Genomic DNA, 25,838 nt, shown 5'->3' on the forward strand with positions numbered 1-25,838 from the left:
AAGCATCAGGCGCAGTCTTCAGGTGGAAAGAGGCCTCCTACACATGTCACTCTTGTTACACTGCCCCACCTCAAGCTTACAAACTGGGTGTAGCCTGGATGTCTGTCCCTGGATGAGATACGGGCCTGTGTTTTCAGTGCAGAAGACAGCTGGCTTTGTGAGCAGCAGAGTCAAGCTGTGCAGTATTGATAAAGCTAAGCGCCTCTTTGCCCCTCTGTCATGTAATGTGTTTTGTTCTCCTGAGACTAGATGTGGTTGGTCGGCGCACCTCTCACTGTGCCACCAACCGTCTGTAATCCCATCACTCTACTCCCCCATCGGCTGTGAGACATTCACACTCCTCCATCATGAGAAGAATTTGAAAAGGAGGACGCTTTCATCAGCTCCTCATGAGATCTGTGCCCCCTTGACTAATTTTTATCAGCATTCATAGTCAAATACATAAAACTGTAGCTGCAGTCCGTCGTTCTGCTACCCCACTACTTTAAAGTCTTAATCTTCAACTCCCTCATTTGTAATTACTCCTACTGAACTGAGCAGCTGACAGAATATAACTTCTCTAAATTCAAGCAAAGCCAGGCCTTTCCACTTCTAGCCAAACTGCTAGACGTTAATCTTTTAACCAAGATTTATTTTCTGACATTACAGCTCACAATTTATCCTAGTTAGGGTTATTGGAGGGAAAGATGTGCGCGCCAGGGCCCTGATATCCCCTTAGCAGGGTTTTGTTTTGGAAGGGTGATGGTGATTTGTAGTGCTGTGCGAGTCTGGCTTTACAGGCAGACTGTGTACCGGCCAAAGAAGGAATAATGTGTGGACTGGGAGATCTGTTATTTCCTCGGGTTGCTGTGGTGCTGGCTCTGGTGCTGATTCTTCCTTTGTTAAAACCGCCTGAGACCAAATTGATATGCAATCAGCCCCCCTGCTGCCACATTCAGCTCCTATCACTGAAATAGGCTCCTGTTCCCTCGGTGGAGAGTTCACTCCTTTGCATGTGCTGGAAGGGAGCAGTCACACTTTGTGACAGGGATCAAGAGGAAGAGTGAGAGGAGAGGTAGTGCCACACACTAGTTAAACTTTTATATGCCTACACACACTTTTATATTTGATGGCAGGTTACACTTCTGTAAATCCACTCTCTCAAACTGTCATATGTTACACACAATCCAGCTTGACTGTTTTTGCATTAGCATAGGCGTCCATCCATTAAAAAAATTCTGCTGTTGCAACGTTACTCTGCGTAGCTCCCCTGTTAAGTCCCACTTTGAGTTTTAACTCCACTGGATGTAATCACAAAGGTGTGAGCCTGTAATCCTGCTGTTTCATCTCCTCATTAAGCCCTAACACTGCTATTATTAATTCACTATGTCAGTTTATGGTAACGCTTTCTATTGGGGGTCTTTTATTTAGTCCTCTGGCTTTGAATTATTCATTCTTGAGACAGTTGATGTGCATGTGCGGGTGGTCTGTTGATTTGTTGATCGGCATCAGAAGGTCTTGCTCTGTAACGCTGACAAATCCTTTTTCAGTTTCTGTGCTGGCAGGTTCCCATTTTCTTCTCAACACTAGGGAACATTTGTGACATGTCCTCCCTCTGTCCTCTGCCCGTTGTTTGTGTGGCTCTGAGAGCAACAGTGGCGTTAATGTGGTATTAATTAAATGATTGTAATTGGACTCAATGAAGTGCTTTCCTCAGGCTTGCTCATTCCCAGCACAATGAAAAGAGGAGGGGAAGAAGAGCTGACACTGCGATCACTGACTTTATCAAATCTGAGCTTATCTGAAGCTGTGAAATCACACGGTTGCCAGGGGAAGATGGAGGGTTGGGGTGAGGTAATAGAGCAGTAGATGTAGTTTCTGAGTTACTGAATGATGTGCTGTCTCAAAGTGCTGCACTCACATTTTCCTCTTCTGCCCCCCCCCCTTCTTTCCTGGTTCTGATCTAGTTCGGGAGAACAGAGGTGATAGACAACACGCTAAACCCGGACTTTGTCAGGAAGTACATCCTGGACTACTTCTTTGAGGAGAAGCAGAACCTGCGCTTTGACGTGTGAGTTATTCCATTTGATCCGGTCCTCTGAGGACACACACTAAGGTGTGTGTGTGTGTTTCAGATGTGCCGCCCTTTTCTAACCCAGTCCTCCAACCACAGGCTTAACATATTCTCCCTCATTCACTCTCCGTCTTCTCCTATCTATCTCTTCATCCCTTCCTTCCTGCCTCTCATTTTCTCTCGTGGAGTCACTCTTCTTCTCCCTTCCCTTCCTTGCCACCAGCTCGACTCTCTCCTGAGGAATTATTCATTGGTGCGGCCTCTCAGTAGTCATTCGTTGAAGGGAGATTGGTATAAGGGTGATAAATATTTCATATAAAGTTTTATCCTTAATCTCCCTGCTGCTAAGCAAAGCAAATGTCTAAAAACCAAGTCCCATAAAACTCACAGACTCAAAGACGCCCCGCCCCACCTTCGCCCCCCTCTTTTCACATATTTCTCCCTTCCTCTCCTTGAAAAGGCCAGACTAGTGAGAGGGTCAGGGAGGTGCGGTTTCATTTTGAGATCTCAGAGAACAGAGTTTGGATTTTCTCCATTCTCCCCCCTCCTTAAGGAGCACGGAAATATGCTTTAAAAAATCTGTCCCTTTTTTCTTCTTCAAGCGTGAAGTCCCTGGTGGACTATCCAGGACAGAGCTGTAGGTCTCTGAGGATTTTTAGACACTTAACGAATTCATCTGGCGTGCTATCGTGATACAACTCTGGAGCAGGAAAGGAGGGAATGCATCCCCTCACAATTAGTGTTACTCATTTACATCATCTCTTTTATCACAGAGGTGGGAGCCAGGGCATACTGAGGTTTAATTACTTTTACATTAAGTTTGAATGGCAGATGCTTAAAACTTTCTCTGCATTGGTAGACTGTTTGAATACGATCCCCCAGGCAAGTACTGAAATTACATTCATAAACTATAGAATGACTTCCTTAATTAACTGTCACATTATTGCTTACACTTTTTTTTCTTTGGCCATTCCCTTTAGCTACCTCACTGACCCAGGTGTGTGATTGACAGGCAGAAAATGTCCACGCTGCAGCCAGTATTCTTTTATGAGAGTCTATAATAATTTGTAATGTGTTAGGATTTTTCCCATCTTCACCTCTGTGATTTGTGGGTTCTTTGTGATTCCAGGTATGATATCGATTCTAAAAGTCCAGATCTGGCAAAGCATGTAAGTGAAGAACGTGGCATGTGTGTCGTGGTATCCTAAAATGAATCTGAATTGTTATCAGTGCATGTCTCTAATTTTGAGGCTTTATGCAAACCAGCGTTAATGGCATCTAAAATGCTCAAATATATTATGGAATAATGAGTGAATTATGCTTCATCTGCCACAATTGTTTATTTTTCTTTACCTTCCACCTGCTTCACTTTGTAAAATTAAGTTTTTTATTCCTCTTGAGCTGTAATAATCAGAGTCCCATTTGCATCTGGCATAGCCCTCATTACTTCTTTTTTTTAATGAGAAATGAAGCATTGCGCATCATTATCAAAGCTATTCAACATATTTCCCTGTGTGCTCGGTAGTGTTTGCAATTTAGATGTTCATTTCAAGCACAGTTTATCCGAACAATATAAATTTATTTATATATTTAAATGGCAGTTTTGTCTGAAAGGGACAGGACTTTATTGCAGAACGTACATTGAGGTAAATAACTCATTCAGGTGAATGTATGTTAGTGTCATAATTTATGCTGAAAGCTTTGATAAATAAACAACTCATATTATATAGACATAAAGGATATATTTGCAGCACTTGGTTTGCATACTGCCAAGATTTTCATCATTAGTTACTCCTCTATCATTGTCATGCTTTTATTGTTGTGTTGTTGCGTTGCATTGCATGCTCTGGAACTGTTTCTAGTGTGAAACTCTTTCTTGCTTTTATTCTCTCGTGCTCTTTCACTTTCCTTTTCACTTCCTCTGCTCTTTCATCGTCTGCTTTTGCTTCTTCTTCTTTCTTGCACTTGGTTGATGACAGTCTGGTATTTGAGTCGTGTGCCTTCTGTTCCATGATATGCTCTGTTGTGTCACTGCTGCTGCCTGGTCTCTCTTTTCCTTCTCCTCCTTCTCCACCCTGGAAGGCAACCGACCTTAACGTACGTGTCTGCCTCAGACAACCTAATTTATAACTGTACAATGCTTATAACGATGCTTAACTCCTCACCGACTCTCCTTGTTATCCCCCGTGATCCACCCGAACGCCCCCAATCCTTTGCCCCAACCTACGTCTCTCTCCATCCCACTTTCTGCTCCCCCCCCCCATGGCAGGACTTCCTGGGACAGGTCTACTGTACACTGGGAGAGATTGTGGGCTCACCGGCCAGTCGCCTGGAGAAACCTCTAGGGTGAGTGTTCATTTTACCGTGTTCACTTTCTGTTTTTGCACAATTGTGTGGCAGGAATATGAGCCACTCAGCTGGGAAGTGGTTTTCCTTTACTTACCCTCTCAAGCAGACAAATAGAACTTTTTAACTTTGCAAAGACGAGTTCTCAGATATTATCAGATAATGAAAACTCATTGCCCCCTCTCAGCCTATTCAAATGTAACATGGTTCTCCTGCTGGATTTCCAGCAAAGATGAGGCGGTGATGAATATGTCTACCTTCTAGAGCCATCTGTATTGTACATTACACTGCAAGATTAGACCCATGTGCTTGGATGGGAATGGGTAATTGAACACGAGCGGGGGCTTCCTCAATGCAATTACTGTCATTAAGGAGGCGATCTAGCACAGAGAGTGGATTGAAGTCAGCGTGAGACACATGGCACTATCAACTCCTCCTCAACGTAAATTGGGAAATATCAAGTCCTGAAGACATTGGCACCCACGGACGTGTGCGTGGCTGTTTGAGTTCCGTGTGTCATTCTGCGAATGAGAAGGAGGGTTGGACAAACTACGAAGCTTTTGTTTGTGTCTGAGACTATGAAGTGCAGTGTGTATGCCTCTGTGTGAAGTATGAGGCGATGCTGTTCCCTGCAGTGAAGGGGGGGGGGTTGTGTGAGAAACAAGGCTTTGGTGTCGACCGTGAACTCTGCCAGGGACTGGTGGCGGTGGATTACAGAGCTCGGTGCCCTTCAGTGCTGAATAAGAGGATGAGCAGGATCAAGAGGCAGTGTTCACCAGTGTGCTGTAAACTAGGCTTCACACCCAACATCAGAGACAGGCAGGAGGCTCAGGAACCCCCCAGACATATAGGACAAAAGTATTGATTCTGCAGCTTCAGCGAGGCACCTTGATCTCCGCTGACACTCTGCACTGATGCAACACCCAATTTATCTGCAGCAGAGGGTGATGATGATGATAGGTTGGCAGTACAGACCACAGTATAAAAACTGAAGAAATGAGCCCTCATAAAAATATTAACTTGTGTTGCTATTAACTGTCTCAGCAGCTTTTATGCGACGGAGTAGCAATTCAGAAACACAGGGAAAGTATAGGTTTAGTTTGATTCTCGGTTCCTGATGACATTCAGTTACCCTTTTATTCAGCCCTGTCCATTTTCAATAGCTAAACAATATTCATGGGTGTTTGAATGGAGCTTTCCTCCCATCCTGTGATAGAAGATAGCTGAGAAGTTGCTTAATGGTAAGTGCTGTATTTCCTTTTCCTGTCATGCATCCTGATGTGACAGTGCCTCTCTGGACCTGAGCTTTGAGGAACGGCTCCCACAGGGGCTGAGGGAATCTGTTAGCCATGCTTAAACAAGCCCTCCCAAGGCACACTGCATCCAATGACCTGCTTAAGAAGCACATCAGCACCCATTTCCCTATTTTCCACACTTCATCTCTCATTTATTCTCCCTCCTTCCATCCACCCATCCATTCTTTTTTTTCCTAGATTGACCCCCTTTCTCCTCATTGTGTTTTCGCTTTCTTTTTGTTCCCCCAAATCTCTCCCCGTCTCTCATTTTGCTCCAGAATTCGCTCCATCCAGCACACACACACAAATGTGTACTACCATACTTCTGAGAGCATTTTACTGACTTATCCTAGTCTTACAAAGCTCAGCGGTTTCAAATGAAGGAGAAGTGTTGCTTTGGAAGAGACGGTCTTTTTCGTCTTTTTACTCGGAGCTACACAGACATCCAATATACCGAACGATTCATCTCTTCAATATGAAGAGAAAGAGCCCACTTACAGCCCTGTAGGATGTTCTTTGTTCTTAGTTGTGGAGATGTAAAGCATGGGAGTGCTTTTGGTCACAGGAATGTTGATCAGTATTTCAATGTTTTGGAAGCTTTATGTTATTTGGAACGTGGTTGTATGGACAGAAATAGTGTTTTTAAGAAAAATCCCAATAAAAGCGAACATATAAACAGTAAATATGGCCAAAACATGGACATTCGCCTGGTATATTTTTGAAAAATTGTGTAATAACTGTTGTATAGTAGATTCTTTTCATCAAATTTACAGTAACAGTTGTATTGCAGGAGTGTTTTCGAAGACATTCAGTTGCATTATAATCAGTTGGGTGATGGTTTTGATGGTGATATTGCTATTGAAATATAGATTTTATACCAGGTGAGGATGATGATATCATAATTTCCTTTATTGCATCTCCATTTACTCTTTAATAGAAAAATAAGAATAGGAAATAGGATGTAGTGTCTGTGTTTAAGAGGCTAGTCTTACAATAACACTAAGCAAATCCGCTACGCTCCTCCCAAACCCAGAAATTAGCTGTCATAATTCAGACTTTCACCTTAAGCCCTTAATTGTTTATTTTTACTGTATTGGTACCAATGTTTTGTTCCCAGAGGGGTGGTGGGTCCACACATTTTAGTATATACAGACTGTGTCCCCTCACGATGTTGCAAATACATAGCTCCTACAAAATACATGTCTCCTACAAAATAAAGTTACACATTATACTAAAATTTGCTTTTTCAAATATATTTCGGAGGAAATGTAGTTGCTGTGTGGATCATGTATTTATTATTATTTTTTGCCTAAACCAGGATGAGTGAAGTTCTTTTTTTCTCACCATTTTAACCTTTATTGACAGATTGCAGTGACAGTCAGGAGGGATGACACCCAACAAAGGTTTATATGGTAATATGTCTTACATAACTACTAGGCTACCAGGACGCCCCCAAGTGTGAAGATCTTAAATCATAAGGAAGTGGTTGGGGTAGATAGTTGGGCTTGCAAAGCACAGAGTATTGACCCCGGAGACCAGGATTTATGTCCTTCCACGTAACGTACCATGTATTGATTAGTAAAGACATAATCCAAGCAGCATTACATTGCCTACAAAATGTATATGCCAGTGTGAGTTAGTCTTATACAAATGTATGTTTTATGAAACTAGTTTGAAGATCATGTTGCCTCAAATTCACTCCCTGCACTCATACCTTAACATTAATCATAACCACTACATACTTCATCCCAAGCCTAACTCAGCCCTTTAGACTTTAACAAGTCTTAATAAAGGCAAGTCTTAACCCCAAAATAAATTATTTACTTTGTGAGAACTGAATTATGGGGTGAATGTTGAGGTGTATGTGCACTAAGTAAGTAGTCATCCTGTTGCGGGATTCCTTGTTCCATTCTGATGACTACATTGTGCACACACACACTCATACGCTCTGCCCCTTTCATGTAAGCAGAAACCTGCTATACACGCTTGGCTCAATAATTTACCTTAATCATTTGTATGCACTGTGCACATGGGGACAAACGTAATGTTCTGGCATTCGATTCAGAGCAAATTCCACAGACTTATTTGTCGTGGGGTATGGCTTTTCCTACATCCCTTTCTTTATTAAGATTTATTTATTTACAGAAACGTGTACCAGTGGAGGGAATGTGAGCTATGAAGCACTGAATTGACACGGTGGTACAAATCCATTCTGTTTTAAACCTGGTTTTGATGAGAGGCATGAATCAAAGTATTGGAAGCTGAGGAAATACAAAGCTAAATGATTGACTGATGCAGGTGAATGGCATCTTGTACTGAAAAACACGTCTCATGGCTTTGATTATGTGTATAGCCTGTGGGAAGGCATCGTAATATGGTTGTGTAGGTAACATAATAATAGAGTTCATTATACAAATGGCAGTAACCTTTTCTGTTGGTATAGTAAATTATACCACACACTAGAGCATTTGAATGCAGCACAACATTAGCATGTTAAACCCATTAGCCTACTGTGACTGTGACCTCCTGCTGTACGCTTGAAGCAGGCAATGAACCATAAGCAAAACTGCAATAACTGCTGTGGGTGTGCTGGCTGCACCCATGGGAGCCAAGGGAGGAAAGGGATGCGTAGAAAAATATAGAAAATAATATATAAAAAGTGTGCATGCTGAATTCAATAAATTGAGAGCCGTAACTCACATGAAAGGCTCATTTGAACTGTATCCCACGAGTGGGAACCAAACCATCATTAAAACGAATAACCTTGTATTTCAGTTGTCTCTACAACACTTCATATATAGAGGTAACTGAGTAGGACGTTTAGGAATATATTTACGCAAAAGCAAGGATGTGTCTTTCACTTTTTAGTAAGAGGTCAGCTACTGTCTGTAGTTGCAGTTATGAGAAAAGACATAAAATATAAGTCTGATACAGTGAATCTATACACAACATTAACCACAAATGACTCCATTTATATGAAGATGAAGTAAAATGAATGCTTGAATGTGCTTTGGATGTGGAGGTACCATGGAAGTTTGATATAAGCCATAAGCCATAGACTCTGCCATACTCCTAGTTGTTTTAGCTTACTCCGTCCAGAGCCATGTAGAGAGTTGCATCATCGCTGTTCAATTTCAATTTAAGTGGTTATATTGGCATGGCTGCATACAATGCAACATTACCAAAGCATATTAATACAAACTGTACAATCATAATACACAAATAAACAATAAACAGTTCTCAATAATAGACACTCTCTCCAATGGAGCTCTCTACATGGCTCTGGGTTGCTCCTACCTTCAGCTCTGGCAAACCAATCATTGCTGATTGGTGTAATCGGTGCGCCAGTGCAGGACTGTCGCCACAGACACCAGATTTAAAAACGCTGGTATTCTGCGAATACAGAGAGATTTACCTGGCATTGTGTGAACTCGTTTGGCAAGGGCTTGAATGTAACAGGCTTTTACCATGTGAAAGTACCAAACTGCAGTTTTAAGCCTTCGCCATAAATTGTTGAAATGTGTCTTACATAGTTCACCAGAGCCTGCACCCAGTGGTACTTTAAATGCAAAACTTCAAAGTCAAAGGCTAAGCCAAAGTTAGATTTAAGTGAGCCCAGGGGTGGAACTAAAATATTAAACAATAAAAACAGAAGATGAAAGTGTAGTTAAGCTGATCCATTATCTCTTGGATTTCTACTTGTTTTGATAAAGATCTGATTTGATTAAAAAATGCTAGATTTGATAAAAGCAGAGCCAATATTTGATTAAAATCACAAGAAGCTTGATTTTATAGGCAACTTTGCTGTTAATCACTTGTTTTCTCTGATGTGGGAATTTATGGCTTAATATGTGCAGTGGCCAATGTGTCACAGGCCACGTTAATGTCAAATGTGCTTTCTGATAGTTACACCTGCATTAAATAATCGCTATCAAGAAATATATTTGCTGGTCCCACCTCTTTTTGTTCATCTGCTTTATTGATGTTGAAAAGCGCCAACATCAATAAAGCAGCAGAAAGTCTTTAGAGAATAGTAAACAAAAAGTCCATTTCACACTGTTGGCGCAAAGCGGAGCTCCAAATGGCTCCAAACTGGGTCTGTCACATTCAGCTGTGTGACGAGGCCTCCGGGAACAGAAGTCAAAACAATCAACACTGACTTTTCAAGATTAAGCTTTGATTGACACATTGGCCCGTGCACATGATAAATGATGACTGCTTACACCAGCGCAGGCGTCAATTGATAAACAGTGAACAGGGTGATAAATGATAATGTTTTTAAACTCTGCCCTCCGCCCTCTCTTCCAAATATGGTCACTTCTACTTCCAAAAAGCTAAGATGGCGCTGGCCAATATGCCAGATTTGAGGCTTAAAAAAGGTGGCTTTGTCCAATTTTTATATACAGTCTGGTTAAAACCATTGACTGAATAAAAAGATGAATGATATGACAACTCCCCAAAAGTAAAGGCAAAACTGATCGCCCCCTGGTGGCTGGCTACAATATAAGTCATAACCCCCACACACTCCATGTTAGTGGATGGGACATGGGCCAAACTAAAAAATCAAAGTCAAATACATTCTCAAAGATGGTTTCTGTTATTTTAGGTAGTTGTTATCACGCTTATGTATATTCAAATGTTCATTTTTTGGTTAAGTTTGGTTTTAATTATTTATTTGATGCTAGTTATAGGACTGATGAAATACAGTTTTTAAGACAGCTGTTTTTACATACCCTTGGACCTAACACAATCAGAATTAATAACCACCATTACATAAAAAGGTTAAGTAATCTTTGCAATGTCATTCTTACAAGATGTCGAACCACTGTGTCAAGTAGCAGAGCTGTATGACTCAGAAAACTTGAGGCTTCACTTACCTCATCTCAACTTCAGCGACTCACAGTTCTTTTAAAGTTGTTGGTTAATGTAGTTGGTTGACTTGAGGCTACACAGCGGCGGTTCCTCTGAGATGAAAACGAAAACATGCTGCAGTTTTAAATAATGAGTGGGAGTGAAAGAAGTTCATTTTGTGGTGAATTTGAAAATCCTTAATCTAAGTGCTACAGATACTGTACATGGAGAGAGGGAAGCAGGTACTGCGTTTCTTTGCCCATTTAGCCCCATGTTTGCCTAAATTATTTAACTGGGAGGTGAAGTGTTTTAGACGGCTTACAGTAATCAGCATCCTCTGCCTCGGGACATCACACACAATTAGAGCATTCTGCTGGCTCACTAAACTCCAATTGGAGCTCTAAGGCTGAACGCTAACAAGGGTCCCTCTCTAATAATGTGTATTGCTGCTTAGGTGTGGAAAACCCATTCTGGGCTGATTGTACAAGAACCTATTTTGTCCCATGAAACAGGGATTTATTTGGTTTCCATAAGAGGCAAGAAGCCACCCTTCTCAGCAGTGCAGCTCTTGTAGTAAACCTTCTGTAGTTTTTTCACATGGCCTTCCCACATTCAGTTGAATTGCTCTGTTTATGACTCTTCAAGGTCTTTTGCGTCACACAAATCTAAATCTTTCTGCCATGAAAAGAGCAGAGTTCATTTTATAAATACTTTCGTTGTTAGGTCTTGGTTTTTAAAACTCTGTAGATAATAAGGCAATAGATTTTTGTCTTCACACTAATAATGGAGGCCTCGGGTCCAAGAGCAGGCAAGGGCAATGGAGGTTTTTACTCTTCAGATAAGCTTAGCTGATTTGTTTTGCACTCAGAGCTGACAGTGTTCATTTCTGTTATGGCCACGTAGTATCATCTGCTGGAAAGGTGAGAAAACCCCATGAAAGCCTCTTAACGAGTGCTCTGCTGCCCCAGTTTAACACTCCCATGTTGTTAATCTATTCATCAGATGAAAATGATATGTCGGCGCACAGATTGCTATCTATAGTCAGCAGTAACCACTACAGAAATGGTCAGGGTGACCCAGTGTAACATGACATGAATTCTATTACTCTATGCCCAGCACCAGGTTAAGAGGCTAAAGGTGCCGTGGCCTCGTGACACAGCGGGGATAAGGGAGAGGAAAATCAGCTGTGATTTGATGTCAAGCACCCACAGTGGGAAAGTGTGACAAAATACGATTTACATCATGTGTGGAATAACAAAGAGAATTGGGCATCTCTTTTGGCCTCTGATAGAGAGGGATGTTCTGTTCTTGCCGGGGGGGATTGAAAAGGCCTCGTTCTGTCCTCCAGAGAAGGTTTTTTTCTTGTTGGCATGAGGAAACACAGGGAAGGAAGTGAAGTCGCTGTCATAACTTTGATTAGTTTTTCCCTTTGGACTGAGAAAGAAAGTTTCTTTCTGATTCATAACATTTCCTAATCCACTCTTTTGCCGTCAAAACAAGCAATTTTCAGCTTGCAGGTGGTTGATGAATGCCTCATTTATTTAGAATCACAATATATCCAACGTTGTTATAGTGATTAAAGCCTTTGCCATAATTTATGTAATCAATCTGCCAACAACAGTCTTATTACATCATTACCTACTTATAAAGTGGAATACATTTAAAATTTAATTGTATTTCATATTTAGTGTTTATAATTAGCCAGCACACAAAAGTGAACAGAATTCTCATAAATTACAGGCGCTAAATGCGTTTAAAGCAACATTATGTAAGATGTGTAAGTTGCCAACCTAGCCAAACATCAAGCAAGTCTGACAACACAAGACACAGCAATTACTTACAATTACTTACTAGTATAACTGTGTATGCAGAAAGATTGCCAGCATTTCTTTTGCAGTCTTTTATTTTACAAAGCTCTCGCCAACATCCGGGAACTTTGCTTGGTAACACTGTTACCCGGCTCCGGCTCGACACCAGCGCCGTTCTCCACCAACAGCAGCATAATTTTGCTTGAAACTTGGGTGGCAGGCTAGCCAACAAAGCTAGACAGCAACTGACGCACAAGCACTTACAGTAATGTTACCAGAGTTTGAGTACCTAGTAAGTTTGGTAAAATCAAACTCGAGATTTCTAGCTAGTGGCTAAACATCTGTCTGTGGCTGATTTCGACAACTTTGCTAACACAGGGAAACATTAAGCAAGTGTAACAACACAAGACACAGCAAGCCAGCTAATAAGTTATTACTTACTATTCCAACATTAAGAATTTGTTAATGTGTTGGTTTGCCATAATGCAATCGGGTTATCAATCCTACATAGTGAAAGCTCCTCTGGCCTATTACAAGGATCATTTTAAGATAAAAATACTACATAATGTTACTTTAAGTCATTGTGGTTGTGATAAGGGTCATTATGTATCACTGGGAGACCTGAGGTATTCAGTGAATAGCACCCAATAGATACACAACATGTCTGCAACAAAAGGGACAGCATGTTGGCGACAATGCTTTTTTATGCCTTGTGCCTTTTTTTCACTAGTAAAAAAAAACAAAACAAGCACATTCTTTACTATCGGGTGTTTTGTACCGTATATCCATCTGACATTTTCTGCACCACATTTCTTGGCCTATTTACTTGCTTTGTGCTCATTCTAACAAAGCTTCAAAGAGCTTAGCACAGGTTGCCTGTAGCTACCTGTTTTAAACACAAACACCAGCTCCTCTCTCGGCACCAACTCTCCTTTCCCCCTCTCTGAGAACTACAGTTTATGTGTTCTGTCAGGTGTTGAATTAGCCAGTGCACTTTTCATCCTCTTTTTTTAATCCTGGAGAGGTGAGGGATTTTGGATGCTTATCGGTGTATGAAGATCAAGGGGATTGGGGGTATAATCCCATTTGAACCCACATAGAGTTTTAGCAACCTTGTCTAATTCTGTTCAACTATGTTCTGCCCACTGGCCCAAACGTTTACAGTGGCACAAAGCCAGATTATCTGTCTACGCTCCATCTCTGTTGGTCTCAACTCAAAGCAGTTAGATTTATTCATTTACTCCTATCCCCATGTCAACCAGAGATTTTCTTTGGGTTGACTAACCTGGGCAAGCTTACTGAAATCATTCTTTTGTGCAGTGAAAGCTATCCTATTTCTTGTCTTATTGCACTCCACCTTCCCAGATGATATGTTTTAATTTGCTTATCCCTAGGTATGAAATTGCAAAGTAACAATCTTCTTTGCATGAAAACACTGCAGTCACTTCGTAGGAAAATATGTAGACCCACCCTGCAACAGCTGCAGTGTGAAAAAAGATCTTCTTCTTGGGCTCTCACTCATATTGTTGAGCAGATAACCCTCCCCCACTCTCATATGCGTGACACGACACGTTGCAGCGTTGTTAAATATCAAGACCATTCCTCATCCTAATGACCTAATGTGAACAGCATCAACAATTGCTTCTTTCTCCCTTTTCGGACTTTAATCTAACCAACCTCCTTCCACCCCACCTCCGCGCTGATAGGTAATGGCGAATATAGGCATTGTGAATCACCATTTCACGACAGTAACTGCCTGTAAAGGGGAAATTATAGGGGCCATACATTGAGCCTGAATATCCATAATATAGTAGGTCATGCACAATAATCTGCAATGCTTGTTTTTTTGAGGAATAAATGATATTCCCTTGAGAAAGAGATAGACCCAGTATTCTTATTGGTATTCTGCAAGAACTGCAGTATCAGAAACTTTGGCCAAGTAATTGTAGTGATGCTGAAATATTCTGCTTGATCTCTTTCCATTCAGTTGATCAAACAGGGGATCTGTCAGGACAGCTGCGGCTAACTCTCTGTGTCAGTATGAGCTAGGAGCATGACAGCACCTCTTCCTTCCGTTTCTTTCTGTATAAAGAAAGCCACTCTGCAACAAGGCCCTGTTTCATTTCTGTCTCTGTGTGCTTTCTTCATGATGTTTTGTTTGATCCTCTGGGTTTCTGTTGAAGAGGAGAAACAGCAGAGGAGGTAGCCTCACTGACATGAAGCTAAAGATGAGGCCCGCTTGGGTTTTCAGACAGCACCGATACACATCATGGACTGGCATTGGATTGGTCAGGACCATATGGCACAGTGTCTGCTGAGTGCCAAAGGAAGCCTGCAAGTGACGAAAGGAATTAAAAATAATTGTGTTAAGTCATAGCTACTTAGCATGTAATTCCTGCCAGAAGCCTTAATGCCTATTATATCCAATTAATCATTCCCTGGAAGCACAGAAGCCACGGATGATAACAGGCTGTCATCTGTGTTCCCTGAAAAGACCACCTCATCAAAACTCAATTCAACTGTCAGCACTTTAATTGCTGAATTTAGTTGTTATTAATTCTTTGCTATTGTTACTCTTAACTGTAAGGTGCATTATATCTTAAAGAAAGTAAGTAATATAATTGCACAAGTGCTTAAATTTCTATTCAAGTAAACGTAAGGTTGTTAATGCACTCAGCCTGAGAAACCTACCTCAAGCCTGTTTGGAGATGGGAATGTCCCGCAGCCTTAACAAAATTTATAAAATATTTAGATTTGACCTTTTTAACCAATCATATGTCAATCATATGAAATTAAAATGTTCTTCTATTTTACTTTGTTGATAGGCACCACGAAGTTTCAAAGCACCTAACAAAACTTTATTCAACTAGTAGATTCATCTAACGACTAATTTATTTATGATTATTCTTAAGATTATAATATATAATATAATATTATTAATATTATAATATTAATACTTGATTAATATAACAATTAATTTATCCAAAAGTAAATATAAAAACCTTGCCTATTAATAATTCAAAGTTTTATTCAGTCATAATCCTAAAAAAGAGACATTAAAGACACTAGAATAATCATAAGAGTGTCATTTTTAAAAATGTGTCTAATTTCCATATCACTGCTGTGATATGATAATAATAATAACAGACACTACTTGTCAGATCAGAAAAAATACTGAACGTCAAATTAAAAAGGATTGCTATGATACATTAATTTATGATTGATTAATTTAAACACTGTATGTCAGCCCTTTCCCTGAACTGGAGAGTCTGTATTTTTACTGAAATACATTACTTACAACTTAAAATGGTTATGACATGGATTTATTTCATCACTGGGGTAATATGCAGTAAGATAATCATTGGCAAATAAATAAAAATAACTTAGACAATTTACAGACTGCAACAACAACTGTAATGTTAGTTAGACCACAGGTGTAACGTTACCTTACCCTGACAACAGCGATGCAGAAATTACTTTTAACTAGGTGGCTATGAGGAAACATTTAGAAAATCAATTTTAAGTGACTACTACAGAATCACGTTCATTGTGTTGATAACACTAGTATTTTGTGCTTGTCTGTGGACAAAAGTAAACGCGGTTCTGTCTTGCTGCCATCTTGACAAAGCGCTTCGAGTTGATTTACAAAGCTCACAGAGCGCCACGCTGTCCCTGTCTAAAATACTTCCAAACTTTAGATGGTCAAAGGCGAGGTTTCTTAGCTGCAGCTTGTTCTCCAGGGGAATTCCTGCTTTTGACCGGGTGCAGTGACCAGCTGATGCACGTTATGCAAATCGATGTATTTTCAAAATCGAAGAAATTACACTTGTTACAACTCGCTACAATGTAAAGTAGTGAGTGCACAACTTGTATAACAGTGTAAATTTGCTGTCCCCTCAAAATAAAACATCACAAAGCCATTAATGTCTAAACCGCTGGCAACAAAAGTGAGTACACCCCTATTGAAAATGTCCAAATTGGGCCCAATTGGCAATTTTCCCTCCCCGGTGTCATGTGACTCGTTAGTGTTATAAGGTCTCAGGTGTGAATGGAGAGCATGTGTGTTAAATTTGGTGTTATCTCTCTCACATTCCCTCATACTGCTCACTGGAAGTTCAACATGGCACCTCATGGCAAAGAACTCTCTGAGGATCTGAAAAAAAGAATGGTTGCTCTACATAAAGATGGCCTAGGCCATAAGAAGATTGCCAAGACCACGGTGGCCAAGACCATACAGCGGTTAAGCAGGACAGGTTCCACTCTCAGCATCATATCCAGAGACTGTCTTTGGGAAATAGACGTATGAGTGCTGCCAGCATTGTTGCAGAGGTTGAACTTGACCTTACATACATACATTGCATACAAATCTAATCCATGTTTCAGTCCTTTGTTGTTTGACATAATTTGAGACCCTGTGGCACAGAATGAAAGTGTTGAAATGTACAATATACCAATGCTTTTGCTATTCTTACTGCCTTCCCAGTAGTGTGGCTAAGGAGCATGGCAAGCTGCCAGTGTTGACATTATTGAAGAAAGTTCAAGTTGTATCCAAAATGGAAAGGGATCCTCCTCTGGGCTAAATTAATTTGCTTAGTAAATTGCGGTATGCCTATTGGACTTATACTCATTGTGTTAAAGTGGAACTTTTTGCCTGACTGTAGGAGTAGAGCTAAGGTCAAGGTGTACTTGGAACTTCTGTAATAGCCTCTGAGGGCAGAGTGAACAGTAATGTAGACTCAAGCAGTCGCACGGCTTGAGTCTACACTGTTCTTCAGTGGTGTTAAGCACCAATTGTCAGCTGATATTAACACATGTTCCATTCTGTTTTTGCTTCTGTGTTTCAAACACAACTTTGCAGTAACTATTAAAATTACATCTGTTGATGTGAACCTCAGTTAAACTTTCACCAACTTATAATTAACTAGAAGAGTGCACAAGAGTACATATCTCCGCCAGGCCTGGTATCATCAAACACCATATGAATAACACACCGTCATGTCTTAAGTCATTTTGCATGTAATCACAATGCCTGTTTTGCTATTTAAGTGTCATTTCATGCCATTTAGTCTCTACTGACTTATTTTGTGCAGACAGTGTGTTATTTAATAAATGAATGTTAGAGAGAAAATCAACATAATGTATTCAACTTAAGTCAACTGACGTAACTAATGTACTTATCTTCTAGTGTGGCCAGCAGATATTTGGGACAAGGTTCCACTTCCATGCGTCAGTCATTGTTTACAGTCCAAATAGCATTCTCAGAACTATTTGGCTATTGTCTGAAGACGATTTGAATGCAGATACATCTTTAAAAAGATTGATTAAAAGCTAAAGAGAGATGCAGAGATTGCATTTCGGCCATGGTGTTCTGACTCCATACAGATTGTTTACCTGCATGCAACTAAAGCTCAACATGATTGGTCAATACTACTTTTTTGTCCCTTAGCTACAGATGTACACATATATATCTGTATATTGAGATTGGGCCTTAAGGCCAATTTGTACTTCTGTGTCGAATTTCTGCCACACCTCTCCACAAATGTCTATAGGCTGTAAGAAATTTGATTGGTCGGTTTGGTAGCATCACATTTCCTCCAAGCCCCCAGGAAGTGCTCCGTGCTTTAAAGCCAATTTCACTAGTGGCCAACCAGCGGCTATAAAACAGTGGTACATTTTTTTTTGTCACAACCTCTGCGAAAATTTTTCGCCGTCAGTACTTGATCCATTTGGTCCAATAACATTTGGAAAGTCTAGAGCCCATGAATATTATTTTCATTGGGGGGGGGGGGGGTTAGCTGGCTCAGCTGACAGTGGAACATAGAAAGCACACCTCTAACTAGCGTTTTGTCGGTGTAATTGCAGAGACGCAGACACCAATGCACAAGTGTAAATGCTCACGATGTTGTAGACTTGACGCAGAAGAATAAATTGGCTTTATGTGACAAAGTTGTGGCAAAATACAGAAAAAAAGACTAAAAACATATTGTATACATGTCTTTCATGATGTAACCTGATACATCGATGCTGTCACATCGTTTTGTTGACATGAGATGGTTAGCTGGGGATTGCCTGTTTGCTAAACATAACAAAATACCCTTATGGTGTTTGACTGTTATGTGAATATTCAAATGCTTGAGTAGCAGCAGAATCAGTGGAAATAAATATGACACATTTTACATGACCAACTGATTAAAGCCTGTCCGTTCCTTAGAGCAGTTACACTGTAGGCCTTGTTCACAGCAGATAGTGCAGCAAAGAGGACCACAGCAGCGCATTTCACATAATTTCATCATCAAAGCGTTTTCCCACTAAGAAACCCTCAGCGAATGAGTGCTGAGGCCTCTTGATGCAGGACACTTCATATCAGCAGCAGTCACATTTCACTACAGAAGCTGTTAGAACCAGCAGAAAATATGTCAATCTGGGCAATAAAAAGGAACTCATGTGCCTCAGACAGGAACTGTATTTATCCATTCAGTGCTTGGTTGCTCTTCAAGTTAACTAGTCTTTGCCAGAGAAAATGCTGCACTCAATAATGCATGCCTAATTTAAAAGCCCATTGCCCTTTTGGTACCGGCTCTCGTCTCAGCAGCAGAGATTTGAGCAGGGTGGTGCATCTTAACTTGTCTGGAGCTGATATTTTACCAATCACTGGATCTCATTTTGTCAGTTTAAAGGGATTATTGGTCATTACTGTCAACCAATTGCTGTATGTTCAGCCATTGTAGGTTTGTGCTTTAGATCATTTTTGTCTTCTGCCGTTGTCAGAGACTGCCTACCATTTAGCAGTATGGAATCCAGCGTAACTGCCAGTCAGATCAACTGTCACAGCTTGATGAGGATCTGCAGCAAGACTGACCTTCTAATGATTGGCATCCTGCTAAGGCCACAGCAGGACTCCTGTGTAATTTCCTTCTTTATCCAAAAAGATGACAGGAGTGTCAGCAGCTTATGTGTTGCTGCATGATTGGAAAGTAGATATTCTGTCTTGCTCTGGGTCGGATGGAATGGGCTCTCTGCCTTCTCCTCACAGCTTCAGTGGATGCATAGTGGGCGAGACTGGATATCGAAATAAATCTCATTTTGTTCCGCTTCAGAAAATACAGCCAAATAACATTTAGGACAAACTCTGGAGCAAAGTTGTCTGTGTTTTTGTTTTGCGCCGGATTGGCAAGCTTCTGAAGAGGTGATGCATTGAAACACAGACACGCAGGGAACCTCTTGTGTGCTATGATACGTCTTGATCATCTGCTGAAGCGGGAATCAGCAGTAAACAAGTGCAGACTTTCAGAGCTTTAAAGTCTCAATGTGGTGCTGGCAAACAGGGATCAGATGAGTTTTCTGTTTCAGCTGTTTTATTCCACATTGTACTAAAACCCTCAAGAGTCAGTATTTATAACTTATTTTGATTCAGTCTACAGCGGTGAAACTAAATTTTGTGCTCATTAGAGTTGTCAGACTGTCACTCTAATGCCACTTTGCCCTTCTGTAATGGATTATTGTATTAAAGCTGTAATTTCTATGTAAAAAAACCCCACATTATCAGCCTGAAATGTAAAGTGTGAAAGCAGAAAAAGTCTTATGAATGTTAATCGTTCTAATTATTATTATTTAAGTGTCCGGTATGCTCTCTTGTGGAAATGGCATACAGGAGGTGAGAACACTGTGGAGTCTCGCTCAGATTCAGAACAGTTCAGCTGCAGCTCCGGTTGATTTAAATGAAGGCCGTATTACAGAAAGTTCCTATCTTAAGTCTTAAGTTAAGATAGGAAGAGTCTAAGATTAGATTTTTCCCAATTTGGTATTACAGAAGCAAATCCTAACTAACTTTAGGAATCCTATCTTATCTTACTTCATCCTGTCTTATCTCAGGTTAGGAAATCCTAAATACTCAATCCAACATCGGTTATCAACTTTTATGTATACCTAGCGACCAATGCCACTTTTCTCATCACGCGAGCTAAAGGCTTTTAATCGTTTTGCGGTAGTTTTGTTAATGAATCAAACTATCATTGAACTTAAAATCAGATGACTTAGAGGTGTTGGTAACCTCCTTCGAGTAATCCAAATTCAAGTAATGCTTAACTCTGGCGATTACAGAGAGTGAGTGGGCTAAAATAGCGGACCCAGTCAATAAGTCCATTTACAAGTGATACAAAGAGAAAGGCAGCTGTTGTATCCAGAGAGCAGAGGAAAACCAGTGCGGGCTCCTCCTGTGCTCCCTCACTGATCCTGGCAGAAACCCGTACTCTTCTCGGGAAAGTTAATAATGAAGGTAAAAATAATAGGCTGCTGGCTAATGTCATCATTTTTTTTATGTATTTTATTTGACTTTAACGATCTCCTTCTATCAAAATCTTGCATTAGGATACTTTTGTTACATCAAGCCTTCAGATTATGTTATGAGACATTATCTAGCGTTACATCGCCTACAGCCTTTCTATTGTCATCAAACACATCGGTAGAATCAATAAGTTCCCACCTGTTGACATTTTTTTGATTTTGTAAAAGCAATAAAAGAGCAGCTTAAACGAGTTAGCAAACACTACCTGGTGGACAAATAAAGTTAGGACAGCTTAACAGTTATCCTAAAGTTATTAGAGTTTATTTAAGATTTACGGCACTGTTAATCTGTAATGGCCTTATTGCGTGGTTACCAAGCAGTTAGGATAGGATCTTCCGATTAGGAAGTTTCTGTAATACGAACCCCACGATAACCCCAAGATAACTAGACTCACCAACATTGGTTCAGAAATTTAGATAAGAGGTATATGCAGTTTGTGGGCTACATTGCATGAATTTAATAGTGTTTCTCAATGCCATTTAAAGCAATATTATGTAAGATTTGGTGTTTTTTTGCCCCTACAGTTTCCCTAGAGTGTAAACCACTGCTGTTGTAAATGCATTTGTTATGATTTGCATGTCAAAAACTTTGCTAACAGAGCCAAACATTAAGCAAGTGCAACAACACAAGACATAGCAAGCCAGCTAATAAGTTATTACTTACTAGTCCAAGAGCAAGAAGGCCAGCTCGGCATCTGTCCTGCAAACTTTCAGGACTTTTAGCTTAAGCCACTGAGTAAAAGCCAGTCCGATATCAACTCTTGCCCGCTCTTACCCGGTCTGTCTCTTTGTAGCCATGACGCCATTCACCTTATTACAAGTCAGTGTTAACATCAAAATCATGATTTAGAAGCTATTATCTTAAGATAAAATTACTACATAATGTTGCCTTAATCCACAAACCTTCACATTTATTGAATGGATGGTTGCTTGAACAATTGTTGTTGTAAGAGTGAATAAAATGTGTTTGTTTTCACAGTGGCATACCTGGGAAGAAATGTGGGACCATCATCTTGTCCGCTGAGGAGCTGGGAAACTGCAGAGTAAGTCTAAAAAGTTTTAACCAGTATCTTTTTTAATTTGATTATACTGTAGGTTTCATAATAAATGTTTTGCAATGTCCTCTGATCTATTTTGAAATGGGCCCTTTAACAACAGCACATTAGAGCTTAATTAAACATATTTACTTTATTCGATAGATTATGGCATGTCACTGTGAAATTGTATGTGACACACTGTGGGGAAATGGTGATGTATGGTAACACAATGCATGTATAGCAATGTTCACAAGCCTGCTGAAGTGAAGTGGCTGTTTAATAGCCTTGACTTCAGTAAGATATATTATATCATAACCGTCCAACTAAACCAACAGGATATGCCATGCCACCATGCAATTGTGTTTGTCATTGGGAAATTGTGTACACAGTGAATATGCTGTGAGTTTGAATGGCTTTTTAATGAGCCTGGCATCATTCCAATCACTAAAACAGGCATTTCCTTCTATGGGTGGTGTGTTAATCTATGAGTCGGCATTAATAACCTCTGTCCACTAATGCCCATTGGCTTTCTCGCCACACTGCTAAATGAAGATAGTAAATAATCACATTATACTGCTGCCAGCCAAGCAGGAGAAAGAAGCAAGACTTATCGGCCAGTACAACTGGCCTCCCTCTGAGGCTATTAAGAAAGCCACTGAGCTGCAACTATTGTTTAAATGTTTTACAATATCCTAATGCATGTAAGCATCTAATTATTCAAAGCTCTGTAACTCCCAGTCATACATGTTGAGTAAGAAGCACCTGGTTTAACAGTAGTTGTGCTTGATTTTTTTTTTACTAATAGCGTCATTAATTTCCTGACAACTAAACAGTTTTAGAGGGCGACAGATAAGCCATGCTGATAATAAAACTGTCATGATAACCATTACTGATTTGTTCGTTGCTGGATTGAAGTGTCACTGCTCACAATCATTCGAGGGCTTCTGTGAGTCATCAGATGCACTGAATCTGCGATGGTAGGAGTAAGCATAATCATTGCAAAGCACCACTTCAAGAAGCGGTTTTGTAATATAAATGCAAATGATCATTACTGGTACAAATGACCATTTCCTTTCTCCCAGACTCAATTAGAGAGACACTGGCTTGACATGTCACTCCAGACCTGCCCTGTTTACACAGAATTTGACCCTGATTGGAAATACCTCAGGTTTGAGTAAAGAACAGGAAACTGAGAGAAATGGCATATTATTGTTAGTCTGAAGGCCCTGCTGTCAGTACAAGTCCCACACCTGTGAATTGTAGCAGTTTGGAATTGCTACCATCCATGTGGATGGTGTTTATTCTGTAATCCACCTGTGACCAATAAATGGAGTCTGCAGAGTTGCTGCTTTGCCTGAAGTAAACACTGCAACTCTTGTTTGGGGAAACTGAAACCAGCAGAGTGAGAATCGACTGGGTTCTGCAGGGACTGTTAACCAGGAGGCGCGTTGGCTCTCACCTTCGTCGAGGATTTGCCAGGTATCATTAGAAAGAGCAACAGCCTCTGCAATGGATCAAAGGCTTCCTCTTGGCTGTCGTTATCTCTGGCACATATGACATGCCAAGCATCGGCTGGCTCTCTCAAATCTTCCTCACGGTCCAGCCACAGCTCTGGCTGATTTAAATCTAAGCAAACCACACAATACTTTACATATGACAGCAGTAAAAGACCCATTTTTTAATTTTATTTGCTCAGATCATAACCATCTATTCCATTACAGGCTTACGGCCATATTAGACAAACACGCAAATGAGTGGAGTGATGGCTGAAGCATACAAAGGAATTGTGTTCATTTCTGATTAATAAAATCCTCTGACTCATGATTCATTTTGTGATTCATTACAGTATGCGATCCTGCGGATGCCATAAGCTTGCGTAACCTGAATTGAACTATTGTCTGGTTTGCTTTGTAATCCTTGAACGACCAGTCCAACTTTCTGAAAGTGATGGTGTGAATTGCTCTGCCACTTACCCCATACAACGATATCTTGGTAGAGCAGAAAAGTGGAAAGACGGATATAGACTGCACTCACTATTCCCCTGCTGCTCTTAAACCTCAGTGGCTGAAATGAATGTTCTGCCTTTTTTCCCCACTTAATGAGAGGACACTGCTTAGGCACCAAAGTGGGTATGTTTATCTGTTACCTAATGAAGGCTCAAGTCACTGTGTTGCCATGATGGTGTAATTGTAGAGGCGTGTCAGGGCTAAGTAGGACAGTTATAGGATGCCTGTATTTTTAAGTGCTTGGATAACTGACCTCAGCAAACTCCTCTAACATGATGTGTTGGTTTTTTAAATCTACAAAATGAGCCACAGTGGGAACTTGGTAAATTAGATGTTCTCATGAAAAGCCATCAAGGGAGAGCTTGACGCATCTCAGGTACAAACTGCGCAGTGGATGGCTCTGTTACTTGGCTGATCCGTATCCAACTACACAAATTGGAAAAAAACAATCTTCCATTAATGTGCGCTCTACCTACATTGTAGGATTGTTAGAAAATACTAATAATAACTGAAAATGATAGTAGGGAATGACAGTAGAGTAGATACACAACAACCCGGCTCACAGTGTTGATTGGAACCATAAACTATGATGGGAAACAACTGCAATAATCAAGTTAGCTGAATTTTCAGGAAAATACTCTTGAGAGTTATTTTACTACATATCTACGCAGCGGCATCTATCTTTCTCTCAGCGGTTGCCTCAGAGAAAGAGGCTAGTCTGTGTTGTGGCTGTGGCCAAGGCATGAAGTGGTATAATGGGGGTTAGTGAGAGGCTGCTCAGAGGCAGAGCGCACCACACTGATGTGGGTCAAAGTAATCGATAGAGGCCCTGCCCAGCACTGTGCTGATTCAGATCTAATAGCTGCACTTCAAAACCTAAGAGCCCAGGAGGGCACTTCTTCTTTTGCAAGGTGAAGGCTCTGAATCTCTTCTGGTGTCACATCTCACGCATTTAGATATGATGATGAGACACTTGACTTGCATATGTGGAATGTTGGAGGTCCGAAAGGTTTCAAAAAATACTCAGATGCAGCATTGAGATAAAGGCTGTCAGGGATGGGGAACACTTTGCAGAGTTTCTTCTGATGTGGACATTAACCTGTCCAGTCTGTGCCCCCTGTGCACCCTCATTATTACACAATGCACACTAATACCTTGACCACAGGGAGACGATCTGGAACCAAGAGCATTATGGAGAATGCTTATTGTCCTTATAATGGCAGCGCACATTGAAATGCTGCCTAAATGAGTATAATTATGGTAATACCAGCCTTTCTAATGTATCATTGCTGCACTCATACCCTCTACATCCTTTTGGTACACAACCCCCCCTCCTCCATGTGCAGGGTTTTAGAATCCATTTCTGTGCCTCTGCATGGTCTCATACTGTTAGTATGATTATATTCAGCACAACAGGTATTTTCAATTTGATATCCCTTATCCCATCCACTGTTGTTATGCAGGAGTTGCATAATAAAGAAATGGTAATGAATGCATTTGCAGGTTTTGGAAACTAGAGCCCACTGGCTGGTTTTCGCAGTGCCCTTATTAGAATTCAGTCAGCACTTTGCTTTTATTTGGTGCTTCAGTGCTTTTATATCTTGGCACAGCATGTATAAACAAACAACAGGAGGCAAACAGAGGCAGAAGCATGGATTTTACTTTTACTTTACTTTTTTGTCTTTTCATTTCTCTGATTCTCCGTTTTTTTTCTCTGTCTGTAGGATTACGCCACCATGCAATTCTGTGCCAACAAACTGGATAAAAAGGACTTCTTTGGAAAGTCAGACCCCTTCATGGTCTTCTACAGAAGCAACGAGGATGGCACGTGAGTTTGTTTTCTTTTTCTTCTGCTTCTCAGTGGGTTTTTCATTTTAGCTTATCAAAGACAGGCAGGGGGGTGGACATCAAAGAGGAAGGGAACCAAGGTAAAGAGAATTAGATTGAGATCCCTTGAAATCTGCAGCCATAAAGATAAGTTCAGACAGACAAGCAAAGTGTTGCGAGAAGAAGTCTTTTAAGTTTAATAGTCTGTTGACTGCCTCTCCAGGTTCACCATCTGCCACAAGACTGAAGTGGTGAAGAACACGCTGAACCCT

General features: G+C 40.6%; 1 protein-coding gene across 1 annotated transcript; it reads left to right on the plus strand.

Moving 5' to 3' along the window:
• Positions 1-1,721: 1,721 nt before the first annotated feature.
• LOC119915247 (copine-5-like) lies at positions 1,722-25,835 on the plus strand (the record flags this gene model as incomplete). Its single annotated transcript, XM_038734789.1, has 8 exons — positions 1,722-1,833; positions 1,947-2,050; positions 3,183-3,222; positions 4,136-4,150; positions 4,323-4,399; positions 21,676-21,739; positions 25,464-25,567; positions 25,790-25,835. Coding segments are annotated over exons 1-8 (468 nt in total), but the record flags the coding sequence as incomplete, so codon positions are not given.
• Between the last annotated feature and the right edge of the window lie 3 nt (positions 25,836-25,838).

Source organism: Micropterus salmoides, unplaced genomic scaffold (assembly GCF_014851395.1).
Source record: "Micropterus salmoides isolate LMB-PRFRI ecotype aquatic unplaced genomic scaffold, ASM1485139v1 Ms_hic_scaffold_2009, whole genome shotgun sequence".
In the NCBI taxonomy this organism is placed as follows: domain Eukaryota; kingdom Metazoa; phylum Chordata; class Actinopteri; order Centrarchiformes; family Centrarchidae; genus Micropterus; species Micropterus salmoides.